Consider the following 22,731-nt stretch of genomic DNA (forward strand, 5'->3'; position numbering starts at 1 on the left):
CCTAATAAAATATATTGATTTCTACATTCTCATTCGTACAATAATTCTGCGTTAAAGTTCTATTCTAATATTATAAAATAGTGTAATACAATTCCTATTGTAATCAATCAATCTATCTATACTATATATAAAAACAAAATCCTGAAATTTTAACTTCCCGCAATTTTAACTTCCCGCCCAATTCCTAAAAAATCTCTCTTCGTAATAAAATATATTGATTTCTACTTTCCCAGTCGTACAATAATTCTGCGTTAAAGTTCTATTTTAATATTATAAAATAGTGTAATACAATTCCTATGGTAATCAATCAATCCTTAAATTTTAACTTTCCGCCCAATTCCTAAAAAATCTCTATTCCTAATAAAATATATTGATTTCTACATTCCCATTCGTACAATAATTCTGTGTTAAAGTTTTATTCTAATATTATAAAATAGTGTAATACTATATAATCTATATCTATACTATATCTATATCTATACTAAATATCAGTGTTGCGAAAACTGCACCGCGGTGATGAATACGGAATCGGCCTCTTCCACGGCCGCTTCGCAGGGTGAACCGGCAATTATTTATTTATTTATTTTTTAAGTTGTGAAGTGTCAAAAGTTCGGCAAGGCATAACTTTTGACTCGGTTGTCCGTTTTGGACAAATGTTTTTTTGAAATCGCGTATTTTTTCGAGATCTATCCACCGCAAACTGCTGTAGGCGGTTTGGCCCACCAATTTCTAAAAAAAATGCTTTATTAAATAGTTTCTAAGAAAACACTATGAGAATATTATGTTTTATTAATGAATTTTTAAAATTTTTAATTAAAAAATTGTCACGTGCATTATTTAATAAACTTTCTTTATAATTGGCCAAATTATTTAATTGTGGTAAATTAGGAAATAATTAATGATGGTAATAGAAATCTTAGAAGAATATAGAATTGAAGAATATTAAATTATTGTTATATTATTATTGTGACTCACTGAATACAATACAAGAATATTTAATTATGGTTATATTATTATTGTGCCTCACGGCCATTTTATACTAATAGAACTTGAAAAGAAAGTCTTTTAATAATAATAATAGTATAATAATAATATAAGTGGTAATAATAATATCTAAAAGTAATTAAGTGTTATTAATAATAGTAAGAATATTAACGTAAGAATTATAACATAGAATAAATCGTAATAATTAATAACTATAGTCTAATATTAAATTTGGAATTGTCAGGAAAGATAAGCGACCTCTGGTGAAATTAACTCTTAAATAATTATATATCGATTTAAATATTCTTAATATATTGCAACAATTCCATTCCGTGCATCGCACGGGTGAAAATACTAGTATTAGAATAGAAATTTTAACCTAGAATTATAGTACGGATAGGAAATTAGAAAACAATATATTTTTATCTGAAAGAGAGACTTTTTATGAATTGGGCGTATTTTTATCTGAAAGAGAGACTTTTTATGAATTGGGCGTGAAGTTAAAGTTCAGGATTTTGTTTTTATATATAGTATAGATAGATAGATATAGATTAGAATAGAATTGTATTACACTATTTTATAATATTAGAATATGAATTTTAACGTAGAATTATAGTATGAATATGAAAGTAGAAAACAATATATTTTTATCTGAAAGATATATTTTTTAAGAATTGGACGGGAAGTTAAAGTTCAGGATTTTGTTTTTTTATAAATAGCATAGATTTGAATAGGAATTGTATTACAGTATTTTATAATATTAGAATGTGAATTTTAACCTAGAATTATAGTACGAATAGGAAAGTAGAAAACAATATATTTTTAACCGAAAGAGAGATTTTTTTAGAAATTGAGCGGGAAGTTAAAGTTCAGGATTTTGTTTTTATATATAATAATAGGAATAGGAATTGTATTACACTATTTTATAATATTAGAATATGAATTTTAACCTAGAATTATAGTACGAATAGGAAAGTAGAAAACAATATATTTTTATCAGGAGATTTTTTTAAAAATTGGGCGAAAAGTTAAAGTTCAGGATTTTGTTTTTATATATAGTATAGATAGATTATTATTATTAAGTAGTAATAGATGTCATATTGGTGGAATTTTACGTTGAATAATAATTGGTGGCCAGTTGAAACATTCACGAATCGTGTCAATAGTGAGTTTTTTTTTTTTTTTTCCGAGAGTGGTGTTTATGTAGGTAAAGTATAATTATTGTACCTAAAAATCTAAAATTTACAAATTTACAAATTTGGTTATGGTTAAACGATCTCTTTCTTATGTAATTGGTGGTTATTACGAAAGACCGGGTCCTCAAATAATCACTCAATAAAATAGTAGTTCCTTTACTTTCTTATATTAGTGTATTTTACTATTTCTCTTGTGAATTAAGTTCCTTATTTGTCGCTTGGTAGTCTCGAGTTAATGTTGTAATTATCATATCGAAATATATATATATATATATATATATATATATATATATATATATATATATATATATATATATATACTAGTTTTTTACGCGCATTGCGCGATTGAGATAATGCTCAATGTTTTTTTAAATATGTATTTTAAAGTATATATCATTGCAAAATTATATTGGAATTGTTTATGCATAGATAATTGAATGTTGAATTTGTGTATTTAAATAGGTAATTCTAAGTTTACAAATGCAAGATAATATAGTCAAGATTGATTATAATTTTCAATAAAATAATTCTATAGGTATGGTAGAAGCCAAATACGAGACATAAGGGAGAGCAAATAAAAATTAGGGTATAAAATATTAAATATATACCTGTTGATTGCCAAACAAGGACATTGTGAGGTAGTTTCACACTTCAATTAGTTGTGTGATTTGAATACTCTTTTTGTCAATAAACCCCCCAAGTAGTTAATATGATTGGCTTAATTATATTTTTTTATTTTTTTATTTTTTATAAACAATTATTATTATTATTATTATTATTATTATTATTATTATTGTTGTTGTTGTTGTTGTTGTTGTTATTATTGTTTTTGTTGTTGTTGTTGTTGTTGTTGTTGTTTTATTTATTTAAGAAAAAACCCCAACATATAATTGGCAATATTATTATGGCAAATTAAGATAGGATTTAGCTAGGTGTCTGACCGTCTCTGAAGAAGACTGATTGATCAGTTAAGTCAATAGACACATCGCTAGATCAAGCCACCAAATAACTGATAAAAGAAAGTTTCTAAAAGCTGGTACGCGGTTATGAGATGATGTTTTGGAAAGAATATCAGTGAATCATCTTGTGAGGTATGGACCGAATCTCAAGATTTCTTTCTTCACAAAAAATTCCTACCTTTCACAACCAGAGATATATTTGGAGAGTGTCCAAATCAAGAAGTATATATATACTTATACGTTCAGAAGTTAGGGTTGGATTGATTAAAAGTCGTAACACTCCATACTAAACAATATACACATCTCTGGTTGTTATGCCTCTTCTCAAGACAATAAGTTCATGATGATTACGAAGATGAACTTGAGAAGAATCAACTTTGCTTAAACGATTGGACGTGAAGATCACTCAGTTGTGGGAATAATGTGGGACTGTGTCATTGAAGCGGACTGCATCAGAGTTAGCTCTCCAATTGAAGGGATTTCATTGGACTTCTGAATGCGTGGCTCTCCGACTTCAACAATCCACTAAACCTTTGTAGACTGGGTACTGACCTTGTGTGGGGCACTTGGGTGAGATTGTTCTTGTCTACCTTTGTACATTAGATTCTGAGTTAGTGGATTGGACGCATCGGTGATCGTCCCCCAGATGTAGATACACATTGTATCGAACTGAGTAAACAAACATATGTGTTGATTTACTTTCTGCCTTAGTCTTCCACATTACGCAATATCTGTCTGTCTATCTGTATGACTGTCTGATCGAGAATATGTAATAGTCAGTCCTCTATTCAGTTTGCAAGAAAGTAACTCTATGTTGGAAAAAAGAGTTTTTTCCCAAAATGGTCCCTCGACTATTGCTCATTCTCAATTTTGCATTTCGACTTTTAATTGCACCCAATGTGGTCCCTTGACTTTTAAAAACTCCTCCAAATTGGTCCTCCGTTAGAAATTTCGTCGATTGAGTGTTAAAATGAAGGGCATTTTCGTCCATTTACCTATTATATGCCTAATATACTCTGAAAATAGTCAAGGGACCATTTTGGGAATAGTCGAGGGATCATTTTGAGAAAAACTCATTTATTTATTTCATTTTTGTTTATTTCCATTTTTGTAAGACTATCAAATTAGAGTTTCTATACATTTTTTTTAGAGCAAATTACACTTTTGGTCCTGTGACTATAGAGGGTGTGTTAATTTGGGTACGTGACTTTTAAAACTAACAATTTAGTCCTTTAACTATCATTTTTTAGCAGATTTGGTCCTCCGGCCAAATTGCCGGTGGAATTTAGCCGGAAAGACGTTCGACTTTTTAAATCAAATATTGGTGGGGGTAATTCGGTCTTTTTAATTATTGAACCGAATTACCCCCACCACTATTTCATTTAAAAATTCGAACGTCTTTCCGGCCAAATTCCACCGGCAATTTGGCCGGGAGGACCAAATCTGCTAAAAAAATGATAGTTAAAAGACTAAATTGTTAATTTTAAAAGTCACGTACCCAAATTAACACAACCCCTATAGTCACAGGACCAAAAGTGTAATTTGCTCTTTTTTTACAAATATAAATAGTTAAAATCCACAATCAAACCTCAAAATTTTAAACTTTCTATACAAATTTGTTCCTTCTGTCTAAACATAAAAACTTTTCCTCTAATCCTATCAAGTTTTACAATAAGTTCTGTAAATTTCAAAAATATAATACTCATATACTTTTTATGTTCACACACACACTAAAACTTCAATAGACAATTAGAGAGAGGGCAGGGGAAAGACCCGACCTCTTTTGTTGCTCTTTGTCTTTTGGGTTAGCTCTTCCTGTCCTGACAAATCTTCTTGAGTGAGAATGCTACCGCTACGCCCCAAAGAGGAGAAAGTGAGCTCTTTTCTTTTGTAGCTCCTCGCTGCTCTAGTCAGTGTATAACTCCTATTAATGAAGCGCGCAGCACTCCGCGATCTCAGGGCTTGGAAGACCCTTCGCCAAAGGGCGTCGTTGCTACTTTTTGCGTGACTACTGATAGACAATCAATCACTATGTATCATATTAAATATTATTTTTACCATTGAAAATAACATTACTGTTTTTATCAAAATGTACTCTTCACTTCTCGGTCACTATACCTTTTGAAAATAAAATTATTATTTTTACAATCAATCGATATGCTCTGGCACTTCTTCGAACTGAGAAGTACGCGTCACTTCTCGGTCAATGACAAAATCTTAGAAAATATTTTTGGAAAGTTGGCTTAACTTAGCCTGTAAGGCCATTAGTTTCATTCCAAAGTTAGTACAAACCATAGCTACCATTTCTAAATGTCTATCTACCCAGAAGTACTACATCATGTTAAAGAGAGTCTAGAACTATGGTTATCAATTTTATGTCTTAAAGGACAAGTAAAATAAATCAAATGCAAAAATAATTAGCACAAAACAAACCATTCTAACCCTAAAGTCTCATCATTTACCAATATTAAAGTTCTTGTCATTTTGAAGTTTGTTTGTATTTTATATATGAATGTTAATAAACTTAAATTTGAAATTTAAACTTGTTTACCAAAGTATGTAAAAAAATAATAATTTTATTTTAACTATAAAAATAATATTTAATGTAATACATAGTGATTGGTTGTCTTTTGAAGTTTTAATATGATTATATGATTATATGATTTTATATATATATATATATATATATATATATATATATATATATATATATATATATATATATATATATATATATATATATATATATTATATGAGTATTTATGAATGTTACGAAATTTATTGTAAAACTTGAAAGGGATAGGGGAAAAATTTGTACGTTTAGACAAAAGGAAAAAAATTGTAGAGAACGTTTAAAATTTTGAGATTTAATTGTGAATTTTAACTATTTATATTTGTAAGAAAAAAAATGTATAGAAATTCTAATTTGATAGTGTTAAAAAAATAGAAATAAATAAATGAGTTTTTCTCAAAATGATCCCTCGACTATTCCCAAAATGGTCCCTCGACTATTTTTCATAGTATATTTGGCATATAATAGGTCAATGGACAAAAATGCCCTTCATTTTAACACTCAATAGATGGAATTTCTAACGGAGGACCAATTTGGGGGAGTTTTTAAAAGTCAAGGGACCACATTAGGTGCAATTAAAAGTCTAAATGTAAAATTGAGAATAAGTGATAGTCGAGGGACCAATTTGGGAAAAAACTCTTGGAAAAAATTAGCTTAAAATGGCATAAAATGGCATATTAAGTGGCTATTTTGTGGTACAATTATCAGTGGGGTCCACTTCCGATTTGGGTCGGGTCAAAGTGGATTCGAATTCTTCGTAGTAAGACGAAGAGATTGATATATTGTACGCTCAAAACGGATAATGGGTGAATGAGATATTGATTCTCAAAGTAGACTCATTTAAGTTGGGAAATGAAGGGAAAATGTAGGACTTTGTCCCACATTGGTTTGGAAACAAGATTTGCCCCCCTTATATACATGAGCTCTTTTCAAGCTTGTAGAATTGTATAGCATAGAGGCTCTCTCGCGCGGGGGGGGGGGGGGGGGGTGCAAATCAAAATCAGCCTGTTGTACAGATTAAACTTACGGAATTAATACTGTTTTAATTCCTATTTTTAAATTCTGAGTTTAATCCTACTTAGTGGTGACCGTTACAGGTGTTACACAATTGGTTTTAACACCAATTTAATGGCCATGTTGAATGCTATCACTCCAACATCCCTATATAAAGAGAGGTAGAAGCAGTAGCATTTTACACAGTGAAGAAACAAAAGGAATTCCAGTAGCTTTATTCTCTCAAAAACTCTGCTTCTACTCTCTTCTTTAGCCAACCAGTGTTCCAAGCTTTGCTTTGTTTGCCGGGTTCCTTGTTTAGGTGCTTAAACAAGGAATCGTAGCACGTTTTATCCTGGGAAACCTAGGCTACAACACTCCTAGCACTTGTGGGAGGTAGCAAATAAGGTTTTAAGGAAAAGAACCTTGTGTTCGAACTCGTGCTAAACCCATACCCAAACACTCAACCTTTTCCTTCCCAATTTTCTGTTTTCCCATATAATATTAATCTTTCCGTAGGATTATTATTATTTTGGGATTTTTCAACCATATTACCCAACACTCTATAATTCTATATTAAGAGAATATGCAAAATTACAATTATTATTATTATTATTATTATTATTATTATTATTATTATTATTATTATTATTATTATTAGTATTATTATGTATACCATTAGGTCATGTTACATGCTAATCTAAACAGTTAATTTTTTCAAATATATTTTTACCAACGATTGATATAATTCGCTGGTCAAATACGCTAATATAATCGGCTAACTGCTGATTGTCAAATAATGACATTGCGTGGTAGTTTCCCACTTCAATTTGCTGTGTGATTTGAATACTCTCTTTGTCAACAAATCTCTCAAGTAGTTAATATGATTGGCTTAATTATATATATATATATATATATATATATATATATATATATATATATATATATATATATATATATATATATATATATATATATATATATATATTTCATGGTATTAATAAAATACTTGGTAAATAAATATATAGCATTATTTTATATTATAACTTTGATATTTAATAAAAAAAAAACACTGCACAAAAAAGATAATAGACAATGTAGTGAATATAATCAATTGATAAATTTGAGTGTAAAAAATATTTTTTACATTGGAAGAAAAAATAAAAACAATATAACTAATGAAATTATTTCTTTTAATTAATTTATTGATAATGAATAAATTTTTTTGAATAAAGACATTGTAGGGACAATGTAATGAATATAATCAATTGATGAATTTGAATGTAAAGAATTTTTATATTGAAGAAGAATAAAGAAAATATAACTAATGAAATTATTTCTCTTTTTTTTTTTTTTTTGAAAATTTTCCATGCGGTATATTAATGAATAAACTGAATGATAGAGTCAGGAGGGACAGAGTCCCAATACATAGCTTGGTCCTGATCGAAAGCTAAAGAAGCTAAAGTATGAGCATGTAAATTTAAACTTCTCGAAATATAACTCAGTGAGCATCTCGTAAATAACGATATAGCAGTCCTACACTGGTCTACAATGATCCCAAGGTAGGAGTAGTTAGCCGTGTGGCTTGTACGCATCATATTTTGTAATTCCATGCAGTCCGTCAACATGTCCACCTCCATGATGTCCCGATTCTTAAGCCAAGAGAGCGCCTCCTTATAGGCCAGTGCTTCGGCCATAGTAGCCGAGAAAGCACCCGCGAGCCGTCCATTCATTGCCGCAACAAACGATCCATGTTGTGAGACGAGAACTACACCATAGGATGCTTCTCCCGTATCCGGCCTGAAACCCGCGTCTACGTAGCAGCGAGGTACACCGCCAGTGGCTTGACTGATCACGGCAGTAAGTGTCCGTGCCGGCAGGCCGGGCTGCGCACGTCGGTATGCCTGCATGGCCGCCACCGCTCGATTCCATGTGTCCGTCGGTCTTGGGAGGGCGTGGTCCCATACCGCCTTGTTGCGGGTACTCCAAATAGCATATAATATCGCCACTGCTAGGCCACACTGTTCCTCTGTCAAGACATTAAAAATTCCCATAAGCCATGTCGGCAATGAATTAGTATGTATATTGGTAACCGGCAACCCCGACATACTCCACACTAATTTTGAATAGTCACACTCGAGTAACGCATGCATGATGTTCTCATGCGCCCCTTGGCACATTGGGCACAGCAGATCAATCTCAACTCGTCGCATTATTAGATTGTCCGTAGTAGGGAGGATACCACAGACTGCTCTCCACAAAAAGGTCTTCCATTTGGGTGGCACTTTCAATTTCCACATAGTAACCCATTTATCAAAATCACTTGGGTTATGCACATAATCCCCCTTAATCTGCCTATAGGCATTTTTAACTGAATATATTCCATTCATCTCCCCCTTCCAATACCAAGTGTCTTCATATTCGGGGCTAACAGGGATCATTAAAATACGTGTGACATCCTCAGGAATAAATAAATCAGTCAGAATATGTGGATCCCAGGTATTAGTTTGTTGGTCAATCAATCCTGCTACATGGGCATGTCGCAACTCCTGGGGCATTCTTGTTTGGACCAACGGACTGGGATTATCTGGTAGCCAGGGATGCCCCCATATTAATGTTTTTTGTCCATTCCCTACACGCCTCCTTACCCCTGAACAAACCATTCCGTGCGCAGCCATTATACTTCTCCAGCAAAAACTTGGGCAATTTCCTATGGTAGCATCAACAAAAGATGTATTCGGGTAATACCTGGCTTTATATATTCTTGCCACCAAAGTGCCGGGGTTTGTGAGAAAACGCCATGCCTGTTTTCCCAGCATTGCCAAATTAAAAGCTCGTAGGTCTTTAAATCCCAGACCCCCATACTTCTTAGGGATGCATAATTTATCCCAAGCCTTCCAATGTATTTTCCTCTCCGTTCCAGATCCCCACCAATACCTGTTCATGGTCCTCTCTATTGATGTGCAAACTGTCTCAGGTAACAAAAAAACACTCATTGAAAAGGTTGGCATAGATTGTGCCACACTTTTCAAAAGTACTTCCTTACCAGCCTGAGAAAGCAACTTTTTACTCCAGGAACCAATTCTCTGCCTGATAGGAAAAAACAGCTCTCTTATTTCTGCCTACAAAAGATGGGAGCCTCAAATATTTCTCAAAATTAGCCGCCTGACTTACCCCTAAAACTGCCGCCACCTCCCCCTTTATTTCCTCCTGGGTGTTTCTACTGAAACAAATATTTGACTTGTCATAATTCACTTTTTGGCCAGACAACCTCTCATATTGGTGTAAGCATTGTTTAATTACACCAGCTTCCTCTATATTAGCTTTGAAAAAAAGCAGGCTATCATCTGCAAAAAATAGATGGGACACCGCCGGTGCCCCTCTTGCCACCCTACAGCCATGGATTACCCCATCCAACTGCGCTTTCTGTAACAACATGGAGAGCCCCTCTGCACAAATAATAAACAAGTAGGGAGATAGAGGGTCCCCCTGCCTGAGACCTCGTGTAGGCACTATCTGTCCACCTGCCACCCCGTTTACCATAATCGTATACCTCACAGTTGTGACACAATGCATTATAAGGGTAACCCACCGCTGATCGAAACCCATAGCGCACATCATTCTCTGCAGAAAAGACCACTCCATCCTGTCATAAGCCTTTGACATGTCAAGCTTTAAAGCACTCCATCCTACCTGCCCACATTGCTTTCTATTTAAATAATGCCCCACTTCTGCTGCAACAAGAATATTATCTGTGATCAGGCGGCCCGGGATAAACGCACTTTGAGACTCCGAGATCAAGTTTCCCATAAGTGGCTTCATCCTATTCGTTATCATCTTCGCCATTACCCTATAAATAACATTGCTGAGAGCAATCGGTCTCATATCAGCCACCCTCTCCGGCATCGCCTTCTTTGGGATTAAAACAATGTTTGTATCATTTATACCATCCGGAAGATTGCCTGTATTCAAACATGATATTATAAAATCAGACACATCCCCCCTACTACATCCCAGAAGTGCTGGTAGAAGCCTGGATTCATTCCATCCGGGCCAGGCGCTTTGTCAGGATACATAGAATATACTGCCTCTTTCACATCCTCCGGTACAAACGGGCGCAACAAAGATTCATTCTGAGCATGCGTTACTCGCGGGACAAAATTATCAATCATAGCATCATAAAAAACAGTACTCTCAGTTGTAAAAATTTGTTGAAAATATTCAAAGATAACAGAGCACATATCATTCCCCTCGACCCACACACCATCATTATTCATAATTCTATTCACAGTATTCTTTTTCTTACGAGCAGAAGCATACCTGTGATAGAATCTCGTATTCGCATCTGCATTGCGAAGCCAGTGCTGCTTGGCCCGCTGTCTCCAGAACACATCCTCCTGCGCCTCCAGCTGGGTTAAGAGAACATCAACTTGGTGAAACTCAGCCAATGCGGCCGGGTCTCTCCTGTTCCTGAGCAGTTCTAGTCTCTTTTTCAACTGCCCAATACGCTCTCCAAACTTATGAAATTTCTCTCCACCCCACCTCATCAACCTCTCCCCACACCGCTGCTGACAATTCAGCAACCCCTCAACCCTCCCTCCCTGCCACGCCGTAGTCACCACCTCTCTACACCCCTCATCCTGGAGCCATGCCATCTCAAATCTAAATCGTCTTGCAAATCTCCCCCCTCGGATGCGTGGCGCATCTATACTAAGGAAAAGTGCTGAGTGATCTGAAGGTCGGGCTATGATGTTTTCCACATCCACATGATTATTTAGTCCACACCAGTCCGCTGTGGCTAAAACTTTGTCCAGTCTCTCCTCAATCCAATTTTCCGTCCCTCTACTTTTCTCCCAGGTAAACTGATGGCCTCGCATAGGCAACTGTATCAAGCCACAAACATCTAGGGCCTCCCCAAAGCCTCGTAAGAGGTGATTTGGGTAAGGATTCCCTCCTCTCTTCTCATACTGAAACAGAAGATTATTAAAATCCCCTATGAGTACCCAGGGTAAAACAGATTTAGGTTTCAATCTCTCCAGCAAACTCCAGGACTCCGACCTCCTGCTACGATCCGATTGCCCATAGAAACAAGTCATCCGCCACTGATTCCCGTTCTGAGCCCTTACCTCCACATCCACAAAATGTTTAGAATATCCCAACAACGATGCTGAGTTATTCTTCCTCCAAAGTAATGCCATACCACCACTCCTCCCGTCATTGTCTACATAGAACAAACCCTCATAACCGATCGTGACACGGAGCCTTTCTGCATCTATCCGTGCCACCATAGTCTCCATCAAAAATACAAATTCAGGCTTCTTCCGGGACACAATGTCCACTATCTGTCGAACTGTTCGTGGATTGCCCAAGCCACGACAGTTCCAGCTCAGCGTACTCATGAGGACGGGCGGGGCTGAGATACAGCTCCCGCCATACACAAGTTTTTTGAAACATCGTTCATTGTCACATCCTCACCCTCCCTCCCCTCACACCCCTGCTGTCCCTCCCTGCGGCGTTTCCCGGTTGCCACCACCTCCCCTCCATCCGACACCCCAATTCCCGAAACCCCCTCCTCACCCTCACCTTCCGCCAACGTTCCCCGAACACCCTCCCCACCCGCCGGCCGATTCTCCGGCATCGGTAACGGTCTCCCCCCTACTGGAATAAGCCAGCTCCCACCCACCCCTCTCGCAGCACCCCTTCCACCCCCCGCCCTCAACTCCACTCCATACCGAAACTCACTCTCCGGAACCCGACTTTCCCTTGCTTTCAAACAAAAGGTGTGAACATGCCCCATTAGCCCACAGAAGAAACAGAACTTGTGAAGTCGTTCATACTTAAAGGACACCCAACACGTAGTCCTATCCCTCTTAACCAGCTTCATACCCCTCCTCAATGGCTTGCCAACCGCAATTGAGACCCGAATGCGATAAAAAGTTAACCAGGGAGCCCCAACAAACCTATCATCATGTTTCACGAAAGTACCAATGAACTTACCGGCCTGCTCAAGAACACTTTGCGATGTGTAGCCCATTGGTAATCCATGCAGCTGAACCCACATGTCTACCGTATCCAGAGGGACATCACACGGATTCATCCCCCCCTGAACCTCACGGCAAACCAGCGTATTGTTTTCAAAAGCCCATGGCCCCCCTTCCAAGACATACGCAACATCCGTGTCGTGAAAGAACACAAACAAAAATAGCCCCGGTTGGACTTCCGTTATCTGAACCCCTCTTACCGGTTGCCACACAGAAGCCATTACATTCCTCATATACTCAAGCTTGACAACTTTCGCCGTCAAGAAACGGCCTACAACCGCCCATGACGCCTCACCATCTACCGCAACCTCGCCCACCCCGTCACCCTCCGGGACGAACTCGTCCCCGTCCTCCTCTAACGCCATATCAGCCCATCTTGCCGTGAGTCTCTCCACCATCCCAGCCGACTGCCCTGCTGCTACCTGCTCGTCATTCCGTTCATCCATCGATGTTGAAACGCCGGCGATCGCCGGGAGAGATGAGCCGAACTGCTTCGAAAAACCCTAGAAACCCTAGAGATTGAGAGAAAACCCTAGGAACCCTAGAGAGAAAAAATTGTCAAGTGGTCATTGAGGTTTAATTATTTCTCTTATTTAATTTATTGATAATGAATATATTTTTTTTGAATAAAGACATTGTAGACACATAATTCTAAATTAAAGAAATGCATATGTATTTTTTTTTTGTTGTACCTACTAAATTAGTATTTAATATAATATAATAAGAGTAAAATAGAGTAATAATTATACCAACTTTGATTGAGATGAGGTTCGAACCTAAGACCTTTCTTATTAAAATCAATGAGTAAGTTAACGGTGAACTAACAGAAATTAACGGAAAAGATAATATTTAACGGAAAAGTTAACGGAAAATCATAAAATTAAGGGTAAATTAGAAAATCTCAAGAAAAAATTAAAATCTGATCAATCTGAGCCATTCATTTGATTAAAAAATTTGACCGCCAATTTTTCTACCTATTATAGGCCTAACTCTCTTGGGCTCTTATTAGTATATATATATATATATATATATATATATATATATATATATATATATATATATATATGGTGGATAAAAAGTTGCGACTGATCTCAGCTGCCCATCAACATTCATCCATAGTTGAGGAATTTAGTTATAAAAAAAAAATACATTGTTAGTTTTATAATTATTGACAACAAACAGTCCAAATTTTTGTATTAGAAATAATACTTTTTTTTTTTTTTTGCAAGAAATGATTCTATTAGAAATAATACTTTCATTAGATAATTTTGGTTATACGAATAATGTACCATTTGAATTATTATATAAGTAATAAAGATGTTTTAAAAATTAGATAGATTTTGTTAATTAGAAATAAAGAGTTTCATAATAAAATGCCAAATAATTTAGAATGTAATAAATATTTTGCAAGAAATGATTCTATTATTGTTGCCATTGTGTATAGCATTTATATATCAACGGCGCATCAAATATTTTTCCTTTAAAAAATATTAGAAAATGTTATTTTGACTAAACGTTTATATCATATAACATAATAATATGGTTTAAGATGAATATCCTGGATTTTAATGTTTACTAAGTATACATGAGGTTACAAACTTTTACTACATGCTATCAAATACATGTACACCACATGATACATAATTTAATTTGTACAATATTGTTTAAGACCGCCTTATTATATGCTGTTTGAATATAGTAGTTTAACCAATAAAATTTGTAAAATTATTATAAAGGGTATAGTTGTATCCTTGTGTTCCCATTTTTGCAACAGTACATGTAAAAGATACAAATATGTTTAAACAATATAATGTTATAAAAGAACATAATATATAAGTATAAAATATATGGGTTGTTAATTTCCTCATCCTTACTCACTATATCTTAGAGGGGGGCCAAGGAAATTGAGGTAAAGAATTGGTTGTTGAATGCTGTGTGAGTTTGGTGATGTTATTTCCATGAACCTTCAGAGACATGGAATGAGAAAGTTAATGTAACGTGTTTCAACTTTCTAAGTTTCTATAATGTGTTTATAGTCTTCCTTGGGAAATATAGTATAGGTCAATGGTTGGGTTGTTGAGTATTTGAATTTTGAAGGTGTTTACAACAATTGTTATATTGTGGAGAATCATGCGCATTATAAACTTTGATTCAAATTATATACATACAGTTAATATATTATATATATATTTTTGAGTTAATACCATCCGAGGTCCTCCGAATATAGTGGTTTTGTCACGTTTAGTCCTAAACTTTCAAATTGACCATATGTGGTCCTTCGACTTTCAAATTTAACCATCTATGGTCCAAGTTAACCACCCGTGGTCCTTCGACTATTAAATTTTAACCATCCATGGTCCTTTTAAGGGGACCACGATCGGTTAAATTTTGAAACTTGAAGGACCATGGGTGGTTAACTTGGACCACGAAGGCACGAATGGTTAAATTTGAAAGTCGAAGGATCACAAATGGTCAATTTGAAAGTTTAGGACTAAACGTGGCAAAACCACTATACTCGGAAGACCTCAAATGGTATTAACTCTATATTTTTTTATTTTTATCTATCATTTACATATTATTATGTATCTACAATTATTATATTACGCACTTTCTGCATATGCATAATGATCATAATCTGTTAATTGAATGTACGTAATATAATATATTAACTACGAGTACATAATTTGGAACATGATCAACAATACGCATTGTGAACTCTAGTCCTGAATATAATTTGCCGTATTGGAATGCTTTGACTTCATTTGTGAGGGAGGCTAATGAAACAAGGGTGTTTGGTAATTGGTTGGATGATTTTTTTTTCCAATGAATTAATTTTTCTAAAATTTAAGAAAATCTAATTTTATTGTATTTGTTTCATTGAAAAGATTATTATTTTTACAATAATTTCAAATTTTCAAATATGAAGAAAAAAAATTCCTTGAAAAACATTGGTATTTTTTCTCGGATAAGCATTATGAACAAATTATGACTTATAAGAACTATTTTACTCTTCTTTTTCTTTTCTTCTTACCACTTTGTTATTTCTTCTTTCTCCTTTCTTCCTGCTTTTTTTTTCTTTTTTTTTTTTTGACAAACTTTCTTATTCTTTGTTCTCGCTACTTTTAGAGGACGGTTAATAGTCAAGAAAATTCAAATTTTATTGTGAATTTAAAAAATAAGTAATTATCCCCACGTTTAGTACACTTTAGGTAAATGGGAATCACATTAATTTGTCAATTTTATTTAATTACATATTTATCTTTTTTGGTGTCATACTGTATGTTAAAAATCTCTTATATAGCAAGTATATATTAGAGATTTTAAAATTTTTCCTTGAGAAAAGTTTAAACGAACCAAACATGTTAATTAATTTTTGGTGTAATTTAATAATTGTTATGTTTATCTACTGATAGCACAAAGAGTCAATGCTCTATATTGGGATTCAAACCCGAGACCTCTCATTTGAGGGGTCAATTTATATCATGCACCAGGGTGCGCATTGCATTGTGCACCCTGGTGCAAAATAACGTCGTTTTGAATATTATTTTTTTTTTCGGAATTCCGCTTCCTGTGTCGATTGTTAATTTTCTTTTTAAAAAAATCTCATGTTTCAAAAATGTACATAATTGTATACTAAAATGTACATAATTGCGTACTAGAATGCACATAATTGCATAACAAAATACACATACATTTTTGGAAAAGATAATACACATAATCTAACATAATACATAATACACATAAACTTTTAACATAATAGACATAAACTCTTAACACAATACACATAAATTCCTTCTTTCGGATATACATAATTGTATAAAAATGTACATAATTATATAAACAAATGTACATAATTGTATACCATAATATACATAATCGCGTCAACTTCCTACACAACTTAATAAAACGACGTCATTTTGGGAGGTGCGGGATGCACAGTGGTGCAGGGTATAACGATTGACGGCTATGTCGCTCGGCCACAAAGCCTTTGACATATTTTTTTTTGGATCAAAGAAGATGGGGATACCCATCGAAATTAAAAAGAAAACAGATCATAAATGTGAGATACGTCTAGTCGACGAGGCTCCCATTCTGTCCAAGGCAACCAAATCCGCAAGCTCCCCCGGCGGTGTTTCAAATAAATGAAGGCCAACCTGTTGAAGATTCGTCCAAGGCGCCAGATTGTCAACGAGGCGGTTTTGTTCTCTGTAAACGTGCATAAATTTCACCTATGTGAAGCTCTCCGCTTCTTTAACACACCGGCATACAATGTTGTTAGGTTGATTCTGCTCATCTTCATTCCCCCGTAGCGCCTCCACCAGCAATTTTGAGTCACATTCAAGAATTATTTTCCTGGCACCGTAGTCCTTCGCCATACGTAAACCTTGTAGAACGCCCCACGCTTCAGCCACTGCACTTGAGCATCTTCCAATTTTGTAAACGAAACCCCTGCACCAGTCACCGTGATTATCTCGAAGAACACCTCCGCAACTTGCCTGTCCGTCTCTCTTGCTGCTACCATCTGTGTTTAGCTTCAACCATCCCTCCCCCGGTTTCACCCAAGTCAATCTAGCGTCATCTCCCCGGTTGTGCCTCGCTAACGGCCAGCTTCGTTTTTCGAAAGCCCCGGTTATCTCGCCATCACATCTACATAGCCAGTTCATTTTTTGATCGAAAGATACCTGATTACCACTGAAGACCGCCTCATTACGCCACTTCCACAACCACCAGAGTCTGACTCCAAAGCGCTCAGGCCAGCCGTCCTCGAAGCCGTGTTTACCATCTCCCTGTAGGTTCACCATCAGCCAGTTATCCCAGTCGAGGGATCGTATGGCCTCCTCCGTCCGCCGCTGGAGTGATTGTTTCCATACGTGTGCCGCAGCACCGCATCGCCTGAAGAGGTGGTCCAAATCCTCACGTTGTCCTGCACAATTATAACAATATTCATTAGTTGTAATGTGTCTCCTAGATCGTTCATAATTTGTTAAAATTTTTCCATGCTTAACCAGCCAGATAAACATAGAGATTCTCGCCGGGACCCTTAGTGCCCATATCAGACCCCAGATTTTATCGGCCTCCTTCCCCTCTGATGTGTCCGCCCAGCCATAAGCCGATTTGACTGAAAAACATCCACGGGGATCGGGCCCCCAGCCCCATCCATCCTGAACGCTCTCTTCCGCAAGGCAAAAGCCGGCCAGCCGCTCCATTTCCTCAGAAAGAAATGACCACTGTAACTTCTCCCACTTCCATCCCCTAGCCTGATCCCAGTACTTGTCCACGTTCGCGTAGAGGTCCGGGAGACTCAGTGTGCCACGTAGCTTTTCATAAAGCGGTTTTGGCGTGAGCCACGAATCCATCTAAAAACGCGTCAATTTCCCATTTCGAATAACATGTGTTAACCCGCTGTCCAGGACTTCCCTAGCGGCAGTAACCCCTTTCCAGGCGTTTGATGTATTCCTTCTGCGTGTGTTGTCCAGGTGTGAGCCATCCATTCGGTGATATTTCGTGGATAAAGTTTTTGCCCAAAGAGCATTCGGTTCCATTTTGAGCCTCCAGCAGAGCTTCATCATGCAAGGAGTGTTCATGGGGTGCATTTTCCTTAGGCCCAGACCACCACATGTTTTATCAGTAGTAATCGTATCCCAGGCCACCAGACTCATTTTGTTACCCCCGGTTTGTTCATCCCGGCCCCATATGAAACGCCTGGTCCTTTTTTCTATCATTATTATTGTATAAGGACATATTTGGGGATTCCAGTGCAGGCCGGGCCGACCATTAAGCCCACTCCGGACTTTTTTATTCACAGGCCTTTGCGCCCAGCCCGCAGGCTAGTATTATGCAAGGCGGGCTCGCAGCTCCGCAAGCCAACTTCAAATTTATTATGGTATTATTTTATATTCCAAACCTAAATGATATTATTTAGATCTTTTTGTGTTTATAAATTAAAATACTTTAATTTTTTATGTTTTTAATGGTTAGAATATATAATTACATTCATGTACCAGGACTATGTGGTCTAATGGTACCCGGGTTGGACTTCCATTTGGAAGATTATGAGTTTGAACCTCAATGGAGGTGTTATTGGTTCTTTGTGTTTTAGTAGGTTGAGAAAGTATATGAACAAATACTACAATGTAGTTCATGGATATGTACACACTGGCCCAAATACTGTGGACTCACACATACATACTACATTGGATGTGTGTACACACGCATTATATTTATTTATTTATTTATATCTACATTGGATGTGTGTACACACGCATTATATTTATTTATTTATTTATATTTCTTGAGAAGCCTGTGGATTGACCAAAATTTCTAGGCCCTAACCCACCCCACCAGGAATGATTTAGGGTCGGCCTATGAGTTTCAATCTACCTTGATATTCATAGGCATATTAGTCGTTATACTCATTATTAATCACAATTTCAAATTCAACAAAATCCTAACTTGTGTTTCTGACCAAAAAAAAAAAAAAAACGTAAGTCCCCAATGAGTTTTTTTTTGTTTTTTTTTAATTGTCTATTTTTAAAAACATTTCCATTTTTGTCCTTCATTCCAAAATTGTTCCTATTTCAGTCTTTGACCCTATATTCCTAATCAATGCAAACGATGTTGTCACTTATCAGACTAAATTTGTCTGTTCGTGAAGGAATTGGTATGGGAAATTCTTATTTTATCATTTCATCATTTGTCAAATTTGCTTATAGTGGACGAAATTGAACGTCTAGTCTCCGTCCAATTTACAATTTAGGAAGTAGGGGTTGTATAGAAAAGTAGTTAATTAGTAGTTCTACACAAAATTGTATATGCTGGAGGTTGCATTTCTTTTAATTACAACTGTTCAAAGGCATGATTAATACTTGTAAACCCTGCTATTTTGTGTTGGGTTGTACATACAGATGGCCATGCTCTCTAATGTACTTAGTACATGATAAAATTTACTAAGTTCAGATAACATAGTTAGTTTATCAATTAATTTTGACTTATTTAATAATTATTAGCTATTTGACTTGGTTAAATAATTAATATGAGTATTTGATTAATTATCTTTTTGTAATAATAACTTATTGCTCCAAAATGCTAAAATTTATTTTGAATGTAATTAGCTATCAGCTAAAAATTAATTTACAAAACACTTTTCTACCATCAGTTAATGCTATCAACTAGTCAAACCACTAACACAATCAGTTAACAACTATTTACCAATTGAACACCCCCTAAATGAATAAAAGCGATTGTTTAAGTTATGTAAGATAACTAATGTTATATATGTTGATTAGTAACTTTTTCATAGAATGTAACTCAACATCTACATGATATTTTTAGATATTTGAAGAGAATGCATGATACTCTTTAGTCTTCAATTAGGTATTTTCACATTTTCTTGTTTTTTTTTTTCTTTTACTAATTTTGTTATGTTAGCTCATTGGTATTTTCCCTCCGCAAGACATACAATGTTTCTAATATACTTAATATGTATGTTAGTGGTCGACTTTATTATATACCATGGACCATGTATAATGATTGTTGGGGTAATTCTATAGCAAATAATTGATTTGGTAATTATAAAATTCTAAATTTGACTCAGTGTAGAAGATGTCTAACATTTTTTATTTTTTTATTTCAACTGGTGAATAGCAACTTTCACTTAAAATACAATTGGGAAGTAGCTGGTGATTTTGTTTTAAATTTAATTTTATTTTATTTGTAAATCAAAGGTACAATGATTGCAGTTATATGTGCTTGGTCAAAGAGAATTCTGTGGTGATTCACTTTCTAGTTTCAATTTGAGTATATTCGACTTCTTGCAAAAAAAAAAAAAAAAAAAAAAAAAAAAGGAGTGGCAAATTATGTAGTTGCACACAGATGCAAAAATGATGTCGTTTTGATTAAAAACGGGCTTCCAACTTTAAAAAAAAAAAAAAACAGTTTTAATTCCCGTCAACAACATTATGTTGTGCATAATTTCTGAATGTATAGTTATGAAATTATGGAGGTATAGTTATGCAATTCTGAATTTATAGTTATGAAATTATGGATGTGTAGTTATGCAATTATGAATGTATAGTTATGAAGTTATACAATTCTGGATTTATAGTTATGAAGTTATAAATGTGTAGTTATGCAATTCTGAATGTATAGTTATGAAGTTATGCAATTCTGGATTTATAGTTATGAAGTTATAAATGTGTAGTTATGCAATTATGAATGTATAGTTATGAAGTTATGTAATTCTGGATTTATAGTTATGAAGTTATAGATGTGTAGTTATGCAATTCTGAATGTATAGTTATGAAGTTATGCAATTCTGGATTTATAGTTATGAAGTTATGGATGTGTAGTTATGCAATTCTGGATGTATAGTAATGAAATTATGGATGTGTAGTTATGCAATTCTGGATGTATAGTAATGAAATTATGGATGTGTAGTTATGCAATTTTGGATGTATAATTATGCAATTCTGGATGTATAGTTATGAAATTATGAATGTGTAATTATGTAATTTTAATTTTTTTTATTGAGTCGACATCAAAACGACGTTGTTTTTGCATCTGTGTGCAGTGGCACCATGCATGCTGCACACGGATGCACAACATAACGACTCAAGAAGAGTATATTGGGCTCAGTTTTAGGCCAGCTACTATTACATAGAAGCCCAATTTTTGTAGCATCAGTAGTAGACTGCGGATTCCACTGAGGCCGAGAAACTCCCCCAAAACCCTAGCTCCCTATCATCTCCTTCATTCGCTATAATTACCAGCATTCTCCCAGTAGTTGCTAACATCGCCTTTCTGCTCTCAAATTTCCATAGTTTTAATTTTTCTTCTAAAATATTACAACTTTCCGATTTTTTCCCCCAACTATTATTCATAAATGCCAATGATGATTATAGTGGAGATGTGTTCATGATAAATCCTGATTACAACAACACTACTGCCTTCCTTCTGAGGCATTTCTTAAAATCTTATTGCAAATGGTTTTGCAAACTCTTTTGAATGATTTTTTTTTTTTCTGTTTTTGTTTTTTGAAAAACTTAGTCTTTTTGTGCTAGAAAGAGTCATATGATGATTTTGTGCATAGTTCAAATGATAATCTTTGTGATTAAACAAATTTGTCTTTCGCTCCTATCTGATGACTCAACTTCTTTTATTATTTTTAAACATTTTGTAAAGATTTTATATGTTTTGAACTACTTGTGTGTGTTTAATTTCTTCTAGGTTAGTTTTTTTTAATGAAATTGTTGTAGGACTGTGATGATTAATTATATGGTCTCGTTCGTCGTAATTGTGTTGAACCACATTGACGACCACCCATAAACTGAGTCCACCATTATTTATGCTGTCCAGGTGTAATAGGATTTACATTTTTTTTCTTGTGAGTTAGTTTTGAATGCCCATTGTGATTTTAATGTTTTTCCCTTTCTGTATGTTCTGATTATTTTGAATGTGTTTTGAGATGATATATCCCTGATATGTAAATTTACAAGTGCATGGATGAATACTTTCTATGTGCTTGAGACATTGTCTTTGATAGTTGCACAAATCCTCTAAGAAGTTCTGAGCATTCAAGGTTTTAATTTTTCAATTCTTTTATTTTATATATTGTAAAATTTAGGTATACTGAAGTGAGGTGACGATATAATTCATGTCTGTCAATCCACTGATACATTTGTGATGTTATACATGAATCCCGACAGGTTCCGATCACTTCATTTCCGGTATTTGTGCTTTGTGTATTTTCTGTTTGGTATTGAAGCCCAATTTGTAGAATGAAATATATCCATTTGCTTGATAGGTTTTATTCTTGGGTAACCTAAAGTTTCAATCTTTGTTTCTATTTTAATTCTGATTTGATGATTAGAATTGTTGTGTTATTGATTTTAAAAAATTCAGATTTGGGGCCAATGATTTAAGTATTTAATTGACAAGCATATGTCTGAATTTTCTTATGTTGATAATTCTAATATTCTCTATGAGGC

The 22,731-nt window shown here is 34.9% G+C and overlaps 1 protein-coding gene across 1 annotated transcript; it reads right to left on the bottom strand.

Annotated features, from left to right (window-relative positions):
* Positions 1–8,154: 8,154 nt before the first annotated feature.
* Positions 8,155–10,610, bottom strand: LOC109147743. Its single transcript, XM_019295399.1, has 4 exons — positions 9,879–10,610; positions 9,751–9,826; positions 8,255–9,672; positions 8,155–8,163 (listed from the first exon to the last, which is right to left on the bottom strand). Exons 1-4 carry the CDS (start codon positions 10,608–10,610, stop codon positions 8,155–8,157), a joined length of 2,235 nt encoding a protein of 744 aa, XP_019150944.1.
* Positions 10,611–22,731: the final 12,121 nt, after the last annotated feature.

The sequence above is a fragment of the Ipomoea nil genome, unplaced genomic scaffold, assembly GCF_001879475.1.
Source record: "Ipomoea nil cultivar Tokyo-kokei standard unplaced genomic scaffold, Asagao_1.1 scaffold2036, whole genome shotgun sequence".
Lineage (NCBI taxonomy): Eukaryota > Viridiplantae > Streptophyta > Magnoliopsida > Solanales > Convolvulaceae > Ipomoea > Ipomoea nil.